This window comes from Papaver somniferum, chromosome 9 (genome assembly GCF_003573695.1).
Source record: "Papaver somniferum cultivar HN1 chromosome 9, ASM357369v1, whole genome shotgun sequence".
In the NCBI taxonomy this organism is placed as follows: Eukaryota; Viridiplantae; Streptophyta; class Magnoliopsida; order Ranunculales; family Papaveraceae; genus Papaver; species Papaver somniferum.
In genome coordinates this window covers 17,283,482-17,300,316 of record NC_039366.1, presented here as the reverse complement: position 1 = coordinate 17,300,316, position 16,835 = coordinate 17,283,482, and the positions used below count along the sequence as shown (strand labels likewise).

Below are 16,835 nucleotides of genomic sequence, written 5' to 3'. Positions count from 1 at the left end.
ACGGGTGTTCTTGAAGAATCTAGGAGACAACTTCCACAACGTGTAAACAGTGGTATTCCTAAACCCATATATGAACCTGAAATCTCTAGTAAGGTTAAGTACCCTATGAGTCATTATGTCTCTCACCATCGTTTGTCTAAAGCTAATAAGGCATTCGTGAATCAACTATATACTGTTTTTATTCCTAACAATGTGTAGGAAGCATTAGCTGATCCAAAATGGAGAGCATCTATAGAAGAAGAAATGAGGTCCCTTTTTCAGAATGATACTTGGGATTATGTTGATTGTCCAAAAGGAAGAAAGATTGTGGGGTGTCGTTGGATTTTCACCATTAAATACAAGGCAAATGGTGAGATTGAACGTTATAAAGCAAGATTAGTTGCTAAAGGGTACAACCAAACTTATGGTATCGACTATACAGAAACTTTTACTCCAGTAGCGAAAATCAACACAGTACGAGTATTGTTATCGCTTGCTGCAAACTTGGATTGGCCTTTGCAACAATTTGATGTAAAGAATGCCTTCTTGCATGGTGAATTAACTGAAGAAGTTTACATGGAGCTCCCACCTGGTATTTCAGTTCCAGGATATCATGGTAAGAAGGTATGTAAGCTAAACAAGTCATTGTATGGACTAAAACAATCTCCAAGGGCATGGTTTGGCAGATTCACCAAATCTATGAGGAACTTTGGATATCGTCATAGTAATTCTGATCATACTTTGTTCATAAAGAAAAGGAAGGATAAAATTACTGCTCTTATCATATATGTAGATGATATGGTGGTGACAGGGAATGATCCATAGGAGAGGAAATCTTTGCAAAGATACTTACCAAAGGAATTTCAGATGAAAGATCTTGGTTCATTTAAATACTTCCTTGGGATTGAAGTTTCTCGATCCAGTGAAGGAATTTTCTTATCACAAAGGAAATATGTTCTTGATCTGCTAAAAGAAGTGGGCATGTTAGCATGTCAGCCAATCCATACACCTTTAAAAGAAAAGGTAAATTTGTGTATTGAACCTGATTAAGTTCCTGCTTAAAATGAGATATCAAAGACTTGTGGGGAGATTGATGTATCTATCTCACACAAAGCCAGATCTTGCTTATGCACTCAGTGTTGTTAGTCAATTCATGCACAATCCAGGTGAACAACACATGGATGCAGTTTTACGTATTTTGAGGTATTTGAAGTCTGCTCCTGGAAAAGGAATTTTATTCTCTAAAAATGAAGATTATAGAAAGGTTGTGGCATATACATATTCTGACTATGAAGGAGAAATAGATGGCAGACGTTATACTGCAGGCTACTTTACCTTTGTGGGAGGTAACTTAGTTACTTGGAGAAGTAAGAAACAAAATATTGTTACACGATCAAGCGCAGAGGCTGAATTCAGAGGTATGGTAGATGGCACTTGTGAAACTTTGTGGTTGAGGCTTCTCCTTAAGGATTTGGGGGTTCCTCTCAAGGATCCTATTACTCTGTATTGTGATAACAAAGCTGCGCGTGATATTGCTCATAATCCTGTTCAACATGATCGTACTAAACATGTGGAGGTCGACAGGTTCTTCATCAAAGAGAAGCTGGACAACAACATTATTGAGCTGCCACCGGTTCGGTCTGAAGAACAACTTGCAGATATTCTCACACATGGAGTGTCATGCAAAAAATACTTGAGTTTTCTGGACAAGTTGGGCATGTGTGATATCTATGCACCAACTTGAGGGGGAGTGCTAATATATATCCTTATTTAAGGATAATATATTGTTTCCTAGTATATAAGATCTTTGCTTTATCATAATATATTGGGCTCTATATATATTCATGAGTTGTGTAACCAGAATTGATAAGATTATAATAATAAGAATTATCTTCTTTTTGATCTTGTATTTGTGAATAATTTCTTTAATTTGTTAGCTGTAATACATAGCTATAACACTGTTGTAATCACGGCTGCTAACGCCTTAAGTTAGTTTTCTATTGGAGTACCTAATTCACAAAAAAAAAAAAAAATGTCAAGGGAACATCCCAAACATACCGCTGTCAAGGACCTCCTTACCGAGACGAGACCCAGATCCCAGATTAACCATTTCACTATTCAGGGCAGGTCCTCGGGTCCCACTATTAAAAGTCAGGTCAAACTGTTGACTTTGACTATAAACATACCATAAAGGGAAGAGAGTATGATGAGGGTTTCAGTGGAATTTTCTAGGGTTTTTGGAGATGTCTTCTCTTCCTCCGATGATGAAAATGAAGATGTGCTTTAATCCAAGCTGTGAAAGAGACACTAAATCCGAAACAACGTATCGAAAAGGATGGCGTCTCAGAACCGGAGATTCTGCTCAACTCTGCGAAACATGTGCTTCAGCTTACGACTCAGGGAGGTTCTGCGATATGTTTCACAGTAGTGCTGCTGGTTGGAGGAACTGCGAATCTTGTGGAAAACGGCTGCACTGCGGATGCATTGTTTCTACACAATCCTTCGTTCTGTTGGATGCCGGAGGTGTCGATTGTATGAGTTGCGCTAGGAAGAACGTCATGATGGCGGCGCGAGGAGGAGAGTTCGACTGGCTGCGGAAGAACCCTAAAGCTTAGACAATTTGTCCGATCGGAATGTGTTTGAATTAGTGGATCGGAATGTGTTTATTTTTCTAATTTGTAAAATAATTATTCTCTAAGTAGTTTAATTGGATTTGATGTAGAGTAACTAGTTTAATTGAATTGATGTAGAGTATCGATTTTATCATAAAGCAGTCTGATTCCTAACCTAATAATTCAAGTCTTTACCTAAAAATCTTAAATTGTTACAGCACAGGGTAGGAAATCTTCTGAAGGAGGCACCGGTCAGGTATGATTCTTTAGATTTCTTCAGGATTTTGGTCCTAACTTACCTGATTTATTCTTTTGTTCAAATGTGCAGTTTGTCTCTTAAAAGTTAAAAGATGAGATTTTTACAATGAATTTTTCTTCGATGTGTAATCTTGATGAACTTTGCCCCTGCATCAGACATTTTGCTTCCCTCTAATTTTGTAACTTTTGTAATACATTCTTGTTTGTTTCCCTCAAACAAATGAGAATGTTTGGATGTGGTAGTTGTATTGTTATCAAGCCAGTTGGAGAAAAAAAGGATGTTTACGAGGGGTTGGTCTGAGGATCAAATTAAATCAACACTCAGGAACAATCCTACATGTATGAAGGCCCCTGAGAAGAAAATTCTGTTATGATTCATCAATTGTTATAGCTTGAAGGAGAAGATTATCCCAAAGTGACCTGTTATCAGAATTTTAGACCCTGAATGTCTGTTTAAGGAAAAGATCTCTTCAGCTATGGTAGACGAGTAATTTTTAGAGAAGTTTGTAAGAAAGTATGAGCAAGAAGTTCCTTAACCAATGGAGGTATTCCAAGATCGGTTAAATTAGCAACAGCTACTTCAGAACTGAAGGATCTCATGAGATGACTGCGCAGTACCGGTAAGTACATTATCTGAGTTCACATATTTACAGCATACAAAGCACGTTTTAGTTATTCCCGAAACAACAATTGTGTCACCTCTTATGTATGAACAGCATGAAGAATATATGCCACGTTGTAGTTGTTTGAATACATGTCATGGTAAGTTTTATTAGCATGTTTATCTACAACTGCTTTATAGGATACATGAATTTCAATTGGGAAACTAAAGGGTGTAAAACTCAGGCAGGGTGTTTCTCAATAGTCAATAGAGAATTTCGCGGCAACATGATAGGATAGAAAATAGGATGAATGAAAGCTTCACAAAGATTCGCTGTATGCTTTATTATGATTTTTATTTCATTGTCAGTGTACAGTCTGGATATCGCTGAATGGCCAGCTCAATAAGCTTTCGTACTGGGACTAAGCTATTTGCAATCAGCCAGAGTTCCACACCCTGCAGCATCAACATAATTGTCATTGCTGATAGGAGAACTGGGTGTCTTCGTGGACAGGCTGTTGCTAACCTGTTCATGAATGTTTTGTGAAAGTGCCCAACTGGTGTTCATAAATGTTCTTGTGAAAGTGCCCAACTGGTGTTTCCCCTGTTCATGAATGTATTTGTGAAGGTGCCTAACAGGTGTTTGTAAATTTGCCTAACTGGTGGTTGTGAATGTTTATGGTTCAATATAAGAATGATCTGGTGTTGAATTATTTAGATGACTTCGATCCACATTCGCCCTAGATGGGCTTATCCATTTCATGGTTTTTTTCTAGTAGCTTATGCGTGAAGTGCATCAATGTATTAGTTATGTGGAATGCATATGCCATTTCTGATGCGGGTTGTATTGTTGTGATTAGAAGAAGCTTAGGTAGTCTGCTTAGTAAGTTATTGTACAATAATGGTTAGTTTAGTAAGGCCCTTGTTGTCAGGTTATTTAACTGTACTTTCTTTATGCAGTTCTGTCGATACCTTTTTAATTGTGAAAAATTGGTAATATTTAGTTGGAGTACACTGATGCGAAGAGAGCCTCCTGCAAGCTGCTTGTAAAGATCCTGTTGGAGCCCTTGGCTTCTGAATTAAATGCAACAAATGGGCATCGTAGTTTGATTGCTATTGAGGCAAATAACTGTCTTCATGCCTTTCACAACAGTTTTGAGGCCATAATTTGAGCTTGCAAATGTGAGTTTGACTCTTCAAACTTGCACTAAATGAGGTATTGCCTATTCTGCAACCCATGTTGGTTAAATGCCAGCTTCCTCTTAGTGAGTTTTTTTCTCTGTATCTTTTCTATTTTGTATATATGGATGCTTTCTGTGACCTACCAATATAGGATTGACGTTGGTTAAATGCCAGCTTCCTTTTAGACGTTTTTTTTTTCTCTGTATCTTTTTGATTTTGTATATATGGATGGTTTCTGCAACCTACGAATATGGTAAAGTCACTTGACTCAGTTAGATGGGTGCTTACTGCTGAGTTATTGTTCCTTGTGAGCCCTTTTACTAGTCCTGTAGGAAAAAATCACATTAAATGTTACAATTTTCATTTGGTTTTCATGACGTTCGTACAGGTGATTTGGAGTTGTTTAGGAATGTTGCGGATAAGTTTGCAAGTACTTTCAGCTCAGCAGGACTCCCAATCTGATTGTGAGGCTCCAACATCATCAGGACTGGGCTCCGCAATATAAGCATTTCTTTCTTATTCTCACATTTCGCTTGTTGATGTTGCTCACAAACTGAGGTTGAACTCAGCGGACCCTGTGGCGGATGCTGAGAACTTTGTAGCCAACACAATCCAAGATGGTGCATTGATGCAACTTTGCACCATGCAAATGGGTGGATGGCATCGAAGGAGATTGGGGATGTTTACTCCACAAATGAACATCAATCTGCTTTCAACTCGAGAATTGCGTTCTGTCTCAATATGCATAACGAGGCTGTGCGTGCACTGCGATTCCCTCAAAATTCACATAAGAAGGAAAACGAAATCACAGAAAACAGGAGGGAGACACACAAACCGGAGCAGCTTGCAAAGCATATTGACGGGGAGGATGAAGATGAGTTTTAATTCTCAGCTGCTTTTGTCAAGTTGTTAACTAGACAATACCTTTCCTTGTGTTTGTAATACTGGTCTCGATATGTTTTAAAAGAAAATAAAAATGATATAATCACTTTTCAGTTTATGATTTTATTTAAGGGAATTTTGATAAAGTATCCCCGTTTTTTTAAACCCATAAAATTAATGCCTCCGTTTTTTTCAAACTTTCTAAAATGCCCTCACCGTTTACTTTCACCACTTGGACCGGCATAATGGAGTCAATGTGCGTTTACCTAGTCAAAAATTGGGTCAAATCTAAAAACCCATCACTTATCTAAAAGGGTGAGAAATATCTTCACTTGACCCTCTCTTTCTTCCTCTCTTTTGTCTCTCTTTCTTCGTCTCAGAGAAGAATAAAAAATAATTTGGCGATTCAATTGAATCGATTAGTGAAATCGATAGATGTTTTTGGTTTGATTCATCAGTCTATGGAAGATTAAATTGAATGGTTCCATCGATGGCGACGACTGGAAAGGAAAAGGTGATGTCCAGGTAAGATATTTTGAAACCCTAAGTTTTGATTTTGTTAGATTTGTACTTGCATGATTAAATCAAATGATTTGGAAGCTTTTTCGATCAATATAAAGTGAAACCCATAACTTATTGTTTTGAAACCCTCACTTTTTCATCATTTTTTATCTGTTTCTTTTGTTTTGTCTGTGAAAAACAAAGGGAATCTTCGTTTTGTTTTTGTCTGTCACTTAAAATTGAAAACAAATGATGATGTGAAGAATCTGCAGTTGAATCTGATGAAAGCCTTTTATTTATTTATTTTTTAATTGTTTAATTTTGTTAGAGTTTCTGTTAGTATTTGTATGTGTATTGGGTTTGTATTTGTATGTGTATTGAGTCTGGATTTGGTTTGTATTTGTATCAATACCTAATAATGTTGTTTTGAATTTCTGTATATTTCAGTGGCAACATTGATAAGGGAAAAAAGCAAATTTAGAGACATAAGTTGTTATTGTACTGACAGTAAAATTCAATTTGCTTTCAAAAAGTTACAAAGAGATAAGATGAATCTGAGGATGTCTCAGCAAATGGTTCACAGGAGGAAGTTGTGTTTGGAAGATATAGATGAAGTTATTTTAATGTGGATATCAGACAATGGACATCCATTGACTCTAAAGAATGATCAGTGTTTTTTTTTTGGTTTTGGGACAATGCTGTAGTAAATGGCAATGGTTTCATTCAGTTGGTAGTCAAGATTAAAAATCCAGAATGGGATGTCATACCTAAGAAATCAGTATCAAAGTCACCTCAAGTGAGAAGAAGCCCAAGACTTGGAGGTGATAAAAACAAAAGTGATGGTGGTGGCACTGCTAGGAAGTTGTTTGGGCAGGGCAGTTCACAACCTACTCAAGCAAGTGTTGTTGGTGATAATTTGAGAGAAGGATCAAGTAGTACACCAATTCAAGTAAATGAGGAACCACTTTTAGTTGATGATGACTTTTTTTGATGATGAATATTGGTTAAAGAAAATGAAAGAAAAACAAATAGATGAGGCTGTAATTCAACTTGAGAACAAAGAACTGGATGAGTGCCATCCTGTAGAAGATCCTGAAGCTGCATCTGCTTATAATAGTGATGAAGACAGTGAAGATTCAAGTGATGCTGAAAGTGAAAATGCAGTTGAAGGTGCTTATAACCTAAGCACTTGAGTTACTGTTTTTTACTTTTGTGCATTTAATATTTACTGATGCATTAGTTGTTGTTGTACTAACTGATTTAAGTTATTCTTATGCAGATAATGATGATGGTGCAGAAGTAAATGACCAAGGTAGAAGACTGACATGGCACTTTAATGTTCTTGCTTTTATGGTTGTAGCATATTATTTTGGGGCTCCCATTATTGTTTTTGTTTTGTTATGGCTTGTTTATACGAGTGATGAAGGTGTAGAACTAACTAGAGCTTTTTGTTTTGTACTTGTTTAGGTAAAGAGGGTGAAGAAGACCCACAGTATTACAAGGATTTTCAAGATGATAACCCTGAGTTTGAGGATGAACCTGGTGAGCTTTTTGATGACTCAGATTTTCTTAAACCACTAGATCCTTCACAAATGATAGTAGGTACTACCTTTCCTGATAAAGATGCATTCAAAAGACATCTTAAGTTATTCTGTGTTAAAAATGAATGTGAGTTTAAGGCTGAAAAGAGTGACAAGAAAAGACTTAGGGTTTGGTGTGAAAATAGGTTTGACCATAGAGGAAAGGTTGAATGTGAGTGGTTTGTGTTTGCTTCAACCATCTTTTGCTGCATCTTCTTCTAAAGCTAAGAAAGCTCCTGCTAAAGCTTCTACAACTTCAAAGAAGAAGAACATGAGTTAGACAAAGAAGTGAATGACACTATGTGGTTTGCAGTAGTTAGGGTTATGACTTTTTAAAACAACGTTATTTTGGACCATCTTTATTTTGGAAAACAATGTTATTTTGGAACAACTTTATGTATGAAATAATACTTTTTAAATCATGTATTACATATGAAATGAAGCAGGTTTACATGTTAAGACCTTTTCCTAATTTTGTTATAAAATCAATCATTTGTTGTGTTGAATCTCTAACTCTCTCCTTTGCAACAAGGAAGATATCATCTGTAGCCCATCTAAATGCATCACATTTTTGGCAGGTAAGGTAAGCTATTCCCTTGTTGTGTTGATTGTTGCATATCTTCAGGTACATTCTGGAACTGCAGGTTGAAGAGAAGCAAATTTGATGGTGCAGCGGACAACTTTCAAAGCAGTGATCATCTACTCCACAAGCTTGGCAGCTTTTATCTGAAGGTAACAACACCAACTTGGAGTTACAATGGTTAGAAGCATCTTCAAACCATTCAAAATAATTGCAGGTAGGTATTGTGCACTTTAAAAATATTTTCTCATAGTTTTCATTTGTTGTAGATTAAAGCAATGCTCTTACACCATTACAAGGAACATGCTTGCACCTAGAATATAACCAAGGACACACTTTTGTGTCATGATTACCTTATTCACACATAGCACAATGAGTGATGATTTTTTTCATTCTCACCTTATGATTGTTGTTGTTGTTGTTATTACTACTACTACCTGGAGAGTCTTTTGCACCTCCACCATTCACTGTTTCTGAGTTTTCTTAGCTTATAGTGAATTTTTTTGAGTTGTAGAAACATATGGAAGATCATATGTATATATACAGGTTGAAGAAGATGGAATTGGGAATAAGACCGTTGGGAGATTAGATCTTATTGTGGGCCGTTGATTTTTCTTTTACATGGATGGTTAGATGGATGCCACGTGTTTCTTATTGTCTCGAGTTGAATCAGCGTTTCAACTCGGCGATTCAAGTAGATTCAACTCTATTTAGTTCAAAGGGCTCTTTAGACTATTATTGCGCTGCCACCTAAGCAATAACGGCTGTTAACTGCCGTTTACCGATTTTTAACGTTTATTGTATAAAACGGTCAAACCAAGGGCATTTTAGAAAGTTAAAAAAAATGGGGACATTTTTTAATGTAAAGTTAAAATTAGGGATACTTTATCAAAAATCCCTTTATTTAGACTGATAAACATAAATTTTACTGAACAATTTTGAGTTTTTGTTGGAGTTGGTGTGAGATAGAAGTTTTTGCATCGATCTTTTTGAGGACAAGGTCGAGTCCGGCCGAGTACATGTATAGCTTTTAACCCCGTTTGGGATTGTTTTTTTTCAACCAAAAGCACTTTGTAACAAACATGTAACAAACTTTTACCAAAAATTATGTTTGGTAAATTTTTTTCAAAGTGCTTTTGGAGAGAAGCACATTCATTTTAGGCCTGCTTTTAAAAGCTACTCAGCACTAGCTTTTAAAAGCTGGAAAAGCAGAAGTTGTGGACCCACATAATTCGATTTAATTAATTCTCTATTTTAACTTTGTTAATGTATTATAAAGACAAGTTTTACCCCATTATATTTCTAACTTTTATTTTGTTTTTCTATTTTTTTCATTTTTTATTTAAAATAATAAATACAATAATAATTAAAAATCATTATTTAAAATAATAAAAATTTAATAAAAATTAAAATAATGATATTTTCTAAGCAAACCATAATCATAATTTTTTATTAAGTAATAAAAAATAAAATAAATATTACTTATATTTTATTAAATATGTTAAAATGTTAAAATTAGAAATATAATGTATTATAATAAAATTGTATTTAAAACTAATTTTTGAAATATGTCTATTTTCGTCATTAACTACATCACCAGCACTTTTAAATACCAGTTTACCAAACATAATTTACAGTTTGTTAATTACACAGTGCTTTTTAAATTATAATTTACCAAACGTCACGTCGATTTATTTCCACAGCACAACACAGCAACGCACATCACAACACAACAAAAAAGCGTTTTTCTAAAATTCACAGCAATACCAAACTAGCCTTTTAGGTGACGCGGCGAAAATCAGAGTGATAAACACAAATGCATAGCAAGCCGGAAATTGAAGTGTTTTTCACTTTTCCTCAAAGAAAATTTATGAGCCTGTCAAAAGATATCCATATGGCATATGGTCTTTCGGTTGCACGGTGAAAATGTTTTGTAAATTTACCACAACCTATTAGTAAAAACCATGGGGGTAAGATTTCAAAAATTCATTCTCAGATGCTGTAATATTTTACTATTGTTTTTGCTTTACTTTTTCTTCCCCATCCATTTCTGCTGAAAACCAGTCTCAAAGACCATCTTTTTTTTTTCTTACTTTGGTGAAGCTGAAATGTTTGGATCAGTTTGGTGTAAATTAGGTGCAAATCTGAAGAGGGCGGTCATCAATGGAGAATCTTCTTCTTCAACATTATTATCAGCACCAACATCAGTTAAGTATTCTCACTTTACATAAACTAGGGTTACTTCAATCTTTTCTTCCTTCTCTACTGCTACTGCTAGTAATAATACTTCCAATTCTTCTTCATTTGTGGTTTTTTATCTCATTAATTCGTGTGGATTATCACAATCTGAAGCTATTATTGCTTCTAAAAAATCAATTTCAAAACCAAAACGAAACCAGATTCAGTATTAACCCTACTAAAAACATATGGATTTACTGAACCCGACATTTCTAAATTAATCAATTACTATTTTTTCGAATCCAAAGGGCTTTTTACACCTGACCTTGTAAACATATGGATTTACTGAACCCGACATTTCTAAAGACATGGGAGATTTCTCTTTCTTCTTAGGTGTAGAAGTTTTAAGAAGTGATAAAGAATTGTTTCTGACTTAAAAGAAAATATGTAACTGATCTTCTGAAACGTACAAAGATGGATGGTGTTAAACCAGTGTGCACACCATTAGTTACAAATGTGAAGATTCAACGAGGAGGAACAAAGAGATTTGAAGATGCAACTTTGTATCGCAGTGTGGTGGGTGCACTGCAGTACTTGCACTTAACCAGGCCAGATATTTCTGTAGCAGTCAACAAAGTGTGCAAATATATGCATGATCCATACATTGAACACTGAGAGCTTGTCAAAAGAATACTGCGATATCTTAAATATACTGTGGATTATGGTCTTCATCTGCATGCCTCGAAAGATTTCTCTCTACATGCATACTCGGATGCAGATTGGGCAGGTGGCTTGGATGATCGTCGATCCACTAGTGGATATTGCATTTATTTTGGGGGTAATTTGATTTCATGGAGTGCACGTAAGCAAAAAACGGTTTCCAAGTCGAGCACTGAAGCTGAATACCGTGGAATAGCTATTGCAACATCTGAAATACTTTGGATTCAGTCCTTATTATCTGAACTTGGTGTTTTATCAATTGTACCAATTCTGTGGTGCGATAATCTGGGGGGTACATATCTTACTGCTAATCCAATATTTCATGCAAGGACTAAGCATATCGAGATTGATTATCACTTTTTCAGGGAACGTGTTGCAAATAAACAACTCAGTGTCAGGTTCATCAGCTCGAGAGATCAGCTGGCAGATATCTTCACAAAGGGTCTCTCAGCACCGATATTTCACATTCTGAGGTCCAAGTTGCACATTCGCCAGCTACGATACAACTTGAGGGGGGATGTTAAGGATAACACAGTTGAGAACTCAAGAGAATCTGTTTGAGTCAGTCAGATGAAGTGGTCTAAGAGTTTCCTACTGCTATGTTTACATACAATTAGAGTCATAGCTTAGCTTTTGTTTAAGTCTTCAGTTTGTTCAGTCAATAACAAAATTCATGTAACAGCGTTGCAGAATTCTATTAATATAAATATCTCTGTGATCTCCACATTTGAACTGCGCGTCTTCGTGGACAAGCTGTTGCTAGAGTTGTAATGTGTATCAACTCGCAAGGTATTTCCTTTTTTCTGCTTACGTTAGTTAAACGCCATTTTGCTTTTGGTGCTGACTGCTTAGTTATTGTTCCATGTGATCCCTTTAACAAGTCAAATAGAAAAAATCACATTAAAGGATACGCATTGTACAAGGAGTTTGTTAAGGGATCTTCAAATTTTCTTTTGGTTTTCAGTTCATCAGGACTCCCAATCTGATTGTGAGGCTGCAATAATAATGTCATCAGGACAGGGTTTCACAATATAAGCATTTCTTTCTTATTCTCACATTTCACTTTTGATGTTGCTCACGGACTGAGGTTGGACTCACCGAATCCTGTGGCGGATGTTGAGAACATGGTAGCCAAGGCAATCCGAGATGATGCCATGGATGCAACTTTGGACCGTGCATATGGCTGAGACTGGGGATGTTTACTCCACAAATGAATCTCAAGCTGCTTTCAAGTCGAGGAACGCCTTCTGTGCGCTCACTGCGATTCCCTCCAAATTCACATAAAAAGGGAAAAGGAAAGTGCAGAAAATAGGAGGGAAACACACCAACAGGAGCAGTTGCAGGGGCTTGCAAAGCATATTTTCCGCGGAGGGTGGGATGAGTTCTAATTCTCACCGGTCTGCTTTTGTCAACTTGTTACCGAGACGGTACCATATCCGAAAAACACAGGTATTGGTGTTTGAAAGAAAATAAAAATGATACTCCCTCCGTCCCACTAATAAGTGACCTAGTTATTTTTAGATTTTGTCCCACCATTAAGTGACCTACATCACTAAATAAAGAGATATTTCTAAAATTATCATTTTAATTGATTATAAGAAATATAAGAAATATGCATAATTTGATAGTCGTGTTTATATCCGTTACGTAGGTGTTTTAAAATGTTTTTCAATGATACGAAGTTTGCGAACATCCGTGGAGCGTGGTATAGTTTGAGAGATAAATCATTTCAAAATTTCACTATTTATTATCCTTAAAGGGTATAATTATAAAAAGTGTTTAAAAATATTTTTTTTCTCTTGCTAGCCTTAATAATTGTGCAAACTTAAATTAGGTCACTTAATAGTGGGACAGAGGAAGTATACAATCATTTTTCAATTTATGAAGATCTATCTAGTATTTATAAACATAAACTGATAATCATAAATTTTACCAAATGAAAATTCCGTAGCAATTTTAAAGTGATAAACAACAATGCATATAGGTAAATGATTTATATAGGTGATACCAACTTTATTAGGGGCTGATACCATTATCATATAGGACAAAAAAAATTCTTACGATCCTGACGGCGATCCTGACCATTGAAGTGTTTTTAACATATACAAATGTGGATATAGTCTTATGGTTGCACGGTAAATTCACCGGACTGGGACCACAAAAAAAATCTACTACCACTGCTAGTAATAATGCTAATACTTCTGATTCCGATTCATCATTTGTGGTTTCTTATCTGATTAATTCATGTGGATTATCTGAATCTGAAGCTATTACTGCTTCTAAGAAATTCAATTTCAAAACCACAACCAAACCAGCTTCAGTACTAACCCTACTTAAAACATATGGATTTACTCAACCCGACATTTCTAAACTGATCAATAAGTATCCATCCATCCTCTCATCTGATCCTCATAAAACCCTAAAACCAAAATTAGATTTTTTCAAATCCAAAGGGCTTTCTGGACCTGATCTTGCTAACTTCTTCTCAATTGACCCAACGATCCTCAAGTACAGTTTTGATAAAGTAATAATCCCTTCTTTCGATATACTTGAGAGCATTGTTCATTCTGACCAAACCGTCATTAAAATGATTAAGCGGAATCATTGGATTCTCAGTGCAAACAGAGTTAAAAGAGTGATGGTCAACCTGGAGCTTTTAAGAAATCAAGGTGTCCCTGAAACTAAAATATCTGATTATCTGATCAGGCATCCTAGAGTTTTTACTGCAGATGCCGATAAATTTAGAAAGATTGTAGAAAAGACTAAAGAAATGGGTTTTAATCCCTTCAATACTATTTTTCTTGTGGCTATACATGGACTGACATCAATGACGGAAGCCAATTGGAGAGAAAAAAAGGATGTTTACAAGAGATGGGGTTGGTCTGAGGATCAACTTCAATTAGCATTTAGGAAGAATCCTCGTTGTATGACGGCCTCTGAAAAGAAGATTATGGAAGTTATGAATTTCCTTGTGAACGAAATGGGTTATGATTCATCAAGGGTTGCCGAATGCCCATTAATTATTAAAGGGAAAATTGGGAAACTGCCCCAATTTGGACTGCAATCTTGGAAAACTGCCCCAACGTTAAAAAAAGTTGGAAAACTGCCCCACTGTTAGAAATTTCAGTTAACTCCGCGTGTGCGAGTTCTCACGTGCCAAAAAAGACAAAAATACCCCGAACCGCTAAGATGTTGCCACGTATGCGAAAGATCTGACGGACTGAGATGAAGAAGTAAGCACGTGACTCGCACGTGATATTCAGTGAAATTACCAAAACAATATTACCTTTTCCCATTTTGACTTCTGTGACCATTGTCTCAAATTGGGACACGTCGCCGGAGTAAATGCTTACAGCCGTTGATTGAAAATGCTCTACGTGAACAATTTGAAAGTAAAATGCTTTATGTAAGCATAACATATGAATTGCACTACTAATTTTATAACAATAAAGACCATACCATCATACCATAATACAGGTCATACCATAATACCATAATATATTACAACCATATTATCTTTAGGTAACATAACATAACCGGTCTTCAAAGTTTTTGGGAAGCATAACATAGCCAGTCTTCAAAGTTTTTGGGAAGCATAACATAACCGTAAGTCTTAATACAACCATAATACCACTGACCACTAGAACAAAGAAAAACTAGACTAGACATACTTTGAGTTAGGCTTTCTTTGCCTTTTTGATGATGGTTCACAAATATTATTTGTCTGGTTCTGTATGTTAACTGTGCCATGGTAAGTTTGACTAAACAAACCAGCAGCTAAAGAAGAACCAGCACCACCTGCGGAAGAGGTGGTTGGTGCAGTAGTTACCTTCTTTGAAACAGATGTAGATGGTGTTGTAGAGGTTGATGGTGCAGCAGTTCCATTTTCCTTCCTTTTCGATCCAGTAGAAGATGTAGCTTTAGCGGCAGAGGTCAAAGGTGCAGCAGTTCCATTTGCCTTCCTTTTCGATCCAGCAACAGATGTAGCTTTAGGGACAGAGGTTGAACGTGCAGCAGCAGCAGTTCCACTTTTGCTTGAAGATGCAGTTGCTGATGCAGATTTCTTCCTGATCTTCTTTGTGTCTATAGTTCCTACAACAATAGTATCTCCATCAACAAGAATCTCTGTTCTCACTCTTTTCTTCTTTGGATTAGATCCAACAGGCCCACCCTTGCATGTTCTGCTGTTGTGATCATCACCACCACATGTACTACAATGCCTAGGTTTGCTTTGTTTATTCTTCTCCATCCAAGATTTCTTCCTTCTTACACAAGGTCTTCCAGGATCTCTTAATCTGATTGGAGCAACCAGATCCACCTTAGACTACACAAGATGAAGAAAGGGATTATGTTCAGTATTCTTTATATACCTAGATCTAGAAAGAAAACAAAAAAAATTATAAATAAAAAGTACAAATAAGATAATGTTATTTAAAAAAAGATTCTCAAAACAAGCAATAAAGGTCACCTGACTTTCCCACTCATCAATGTCTCCTAGTGGAGTTATTGACCAAGAGTAAGTGGTCCTATACATGTCCACAGTATAATACTTACTACAGTACCTGCAAACATAAATAACCCATTCATTGATTACTGCAACCTATAACACACACCACTCATTCATTGAAGCTCTATATTCTATAAATTGTAGGGATTATTATTGTGAAAGATTACTCACATTGCCCAATTGGGATTCAATCTATGCAAAACACAGGTAGCATGCACACATGGAAATTTTCTTAGTTGCCATTGTCTGCAAGTGCAAGTTTTTTCTTCAATTTCAACAGTAAAGACCTTCTTTGTGATTTTATTAGTCACCTCATATGTCTTCATCTCTTCTGCAGGGTCAACATCAAAGTTTCCTCTAAGGGACTCCATCACCTCAATGAGATCTTTGGCAGCAGGTACCAGATCACCAGATTGCCATGTTTGAGCTAGTTTCCTTCTCTTGTAATACAATCCATTAACCAACTCTGTGTACATGGTGACCAACTTGATGATAGGTTTGTTTCTAAGTTTTTTAGCCATGTTGTTAAAGCTTTCTGAAAAATTGTTATTTATATGTTCACAAGCAACATCGTGTGGGAACCATGACCTTGCCCAGTGTTTTGGGTCCAAATCCATCAAATACTCATGTGCATCACTATTAACTTCTAGCATTTCATCCATATGTACCTAAAAAATATGTAATAGGTGTAGTAAATTACTACTGACAATTACCACAAAAAAGTACAACAAATTTACAAATAGTACGTACCTTCCAGTGACTATACTTATAGGCTTTCGCAGCCTGCCATAGAAGGGTTGTCAGTTTTTCCCCTTTGTATCCATTGTTCTGGAAATTCTGGTATAGATGTCTGCAAAAAAGGTAACAAACGGTTATCCAAAATAAAATTGTTGTGGTACAAATAATAAACATAAGTTGTATTACCTAAAGCAAAACCTATGATTTGCCAGTGGAAATAACTCAGCCACTGCCTCGGTAAGACCCTTTTGTCTGTCAGAGATAAATGTCAATCCATACTGATCTGGTATTTTTGTCTTCAATTCTTTCAAGAAAATGTACCAATTAGCCTCTGTCTCTGCCGTACCAACACCCATAGCAATTGGGAATATGCTATTTTCACCATCTAAACCTGTAGCAGCCATCATTACACCACCTAATTTACCTGTCAAGTGCATTGCATCAAGCCCTATAACCAATCTACAACCATTTGAGAATCCTTTAAGTTGTGCGCTGTATGATATAAATAAACTCTCAA

The 16,835-nt window shown here is 36.1% G+C and overlaps 1 protein-coding gene and 1 long non-coding RNA gene across 3 annotated transcripts; both read left to right on the top strand.

The window, feature by feature from the left end:
• The first annotated feature begins 2,203 nt into the window (after positions 1 to 2,203).
• On the top strand, positions 2,204 to 5,626 carry LOC113308797. Of its 2 annotated transcripts, none has more exons than XR_003340083.1 (3): positions 2,204 to 3,469; positions 4,411 to 4,666; positions 5,021 to 5,626. It is a non-coding gene; the product is annotated as an uncharacterized LOC113308797 (long non-coding RNA). The 2 variants fall into 2 exon arrangements; XR_003340084.1 differs by having other exon boundaries at positions 3,820 to 4,666.
• A 7,421-nt stretch (positions 5,627 to 13,047) lies between these two features.
• LOC113311485 lies at positions 13,048 to 14,562 on the top strand. Its single transcript, XM_026560318.1, has 3 exons — positions 13,048 to 13,057; positions 13,194 to 14,074; positions 14,551 to 14,562. The coding sequence occupies exons 1-3, from the start codon at positions 13,048 to 13,050 to the stop codon at positions 14,560 to 14,562; spliced, it is 903 nt and encodes a 300-aa protein (XP_026416103.1).
• The last annotated feature ends 2,273 nt before the right edge of the window (positions 14,563 to 16,835 follow it).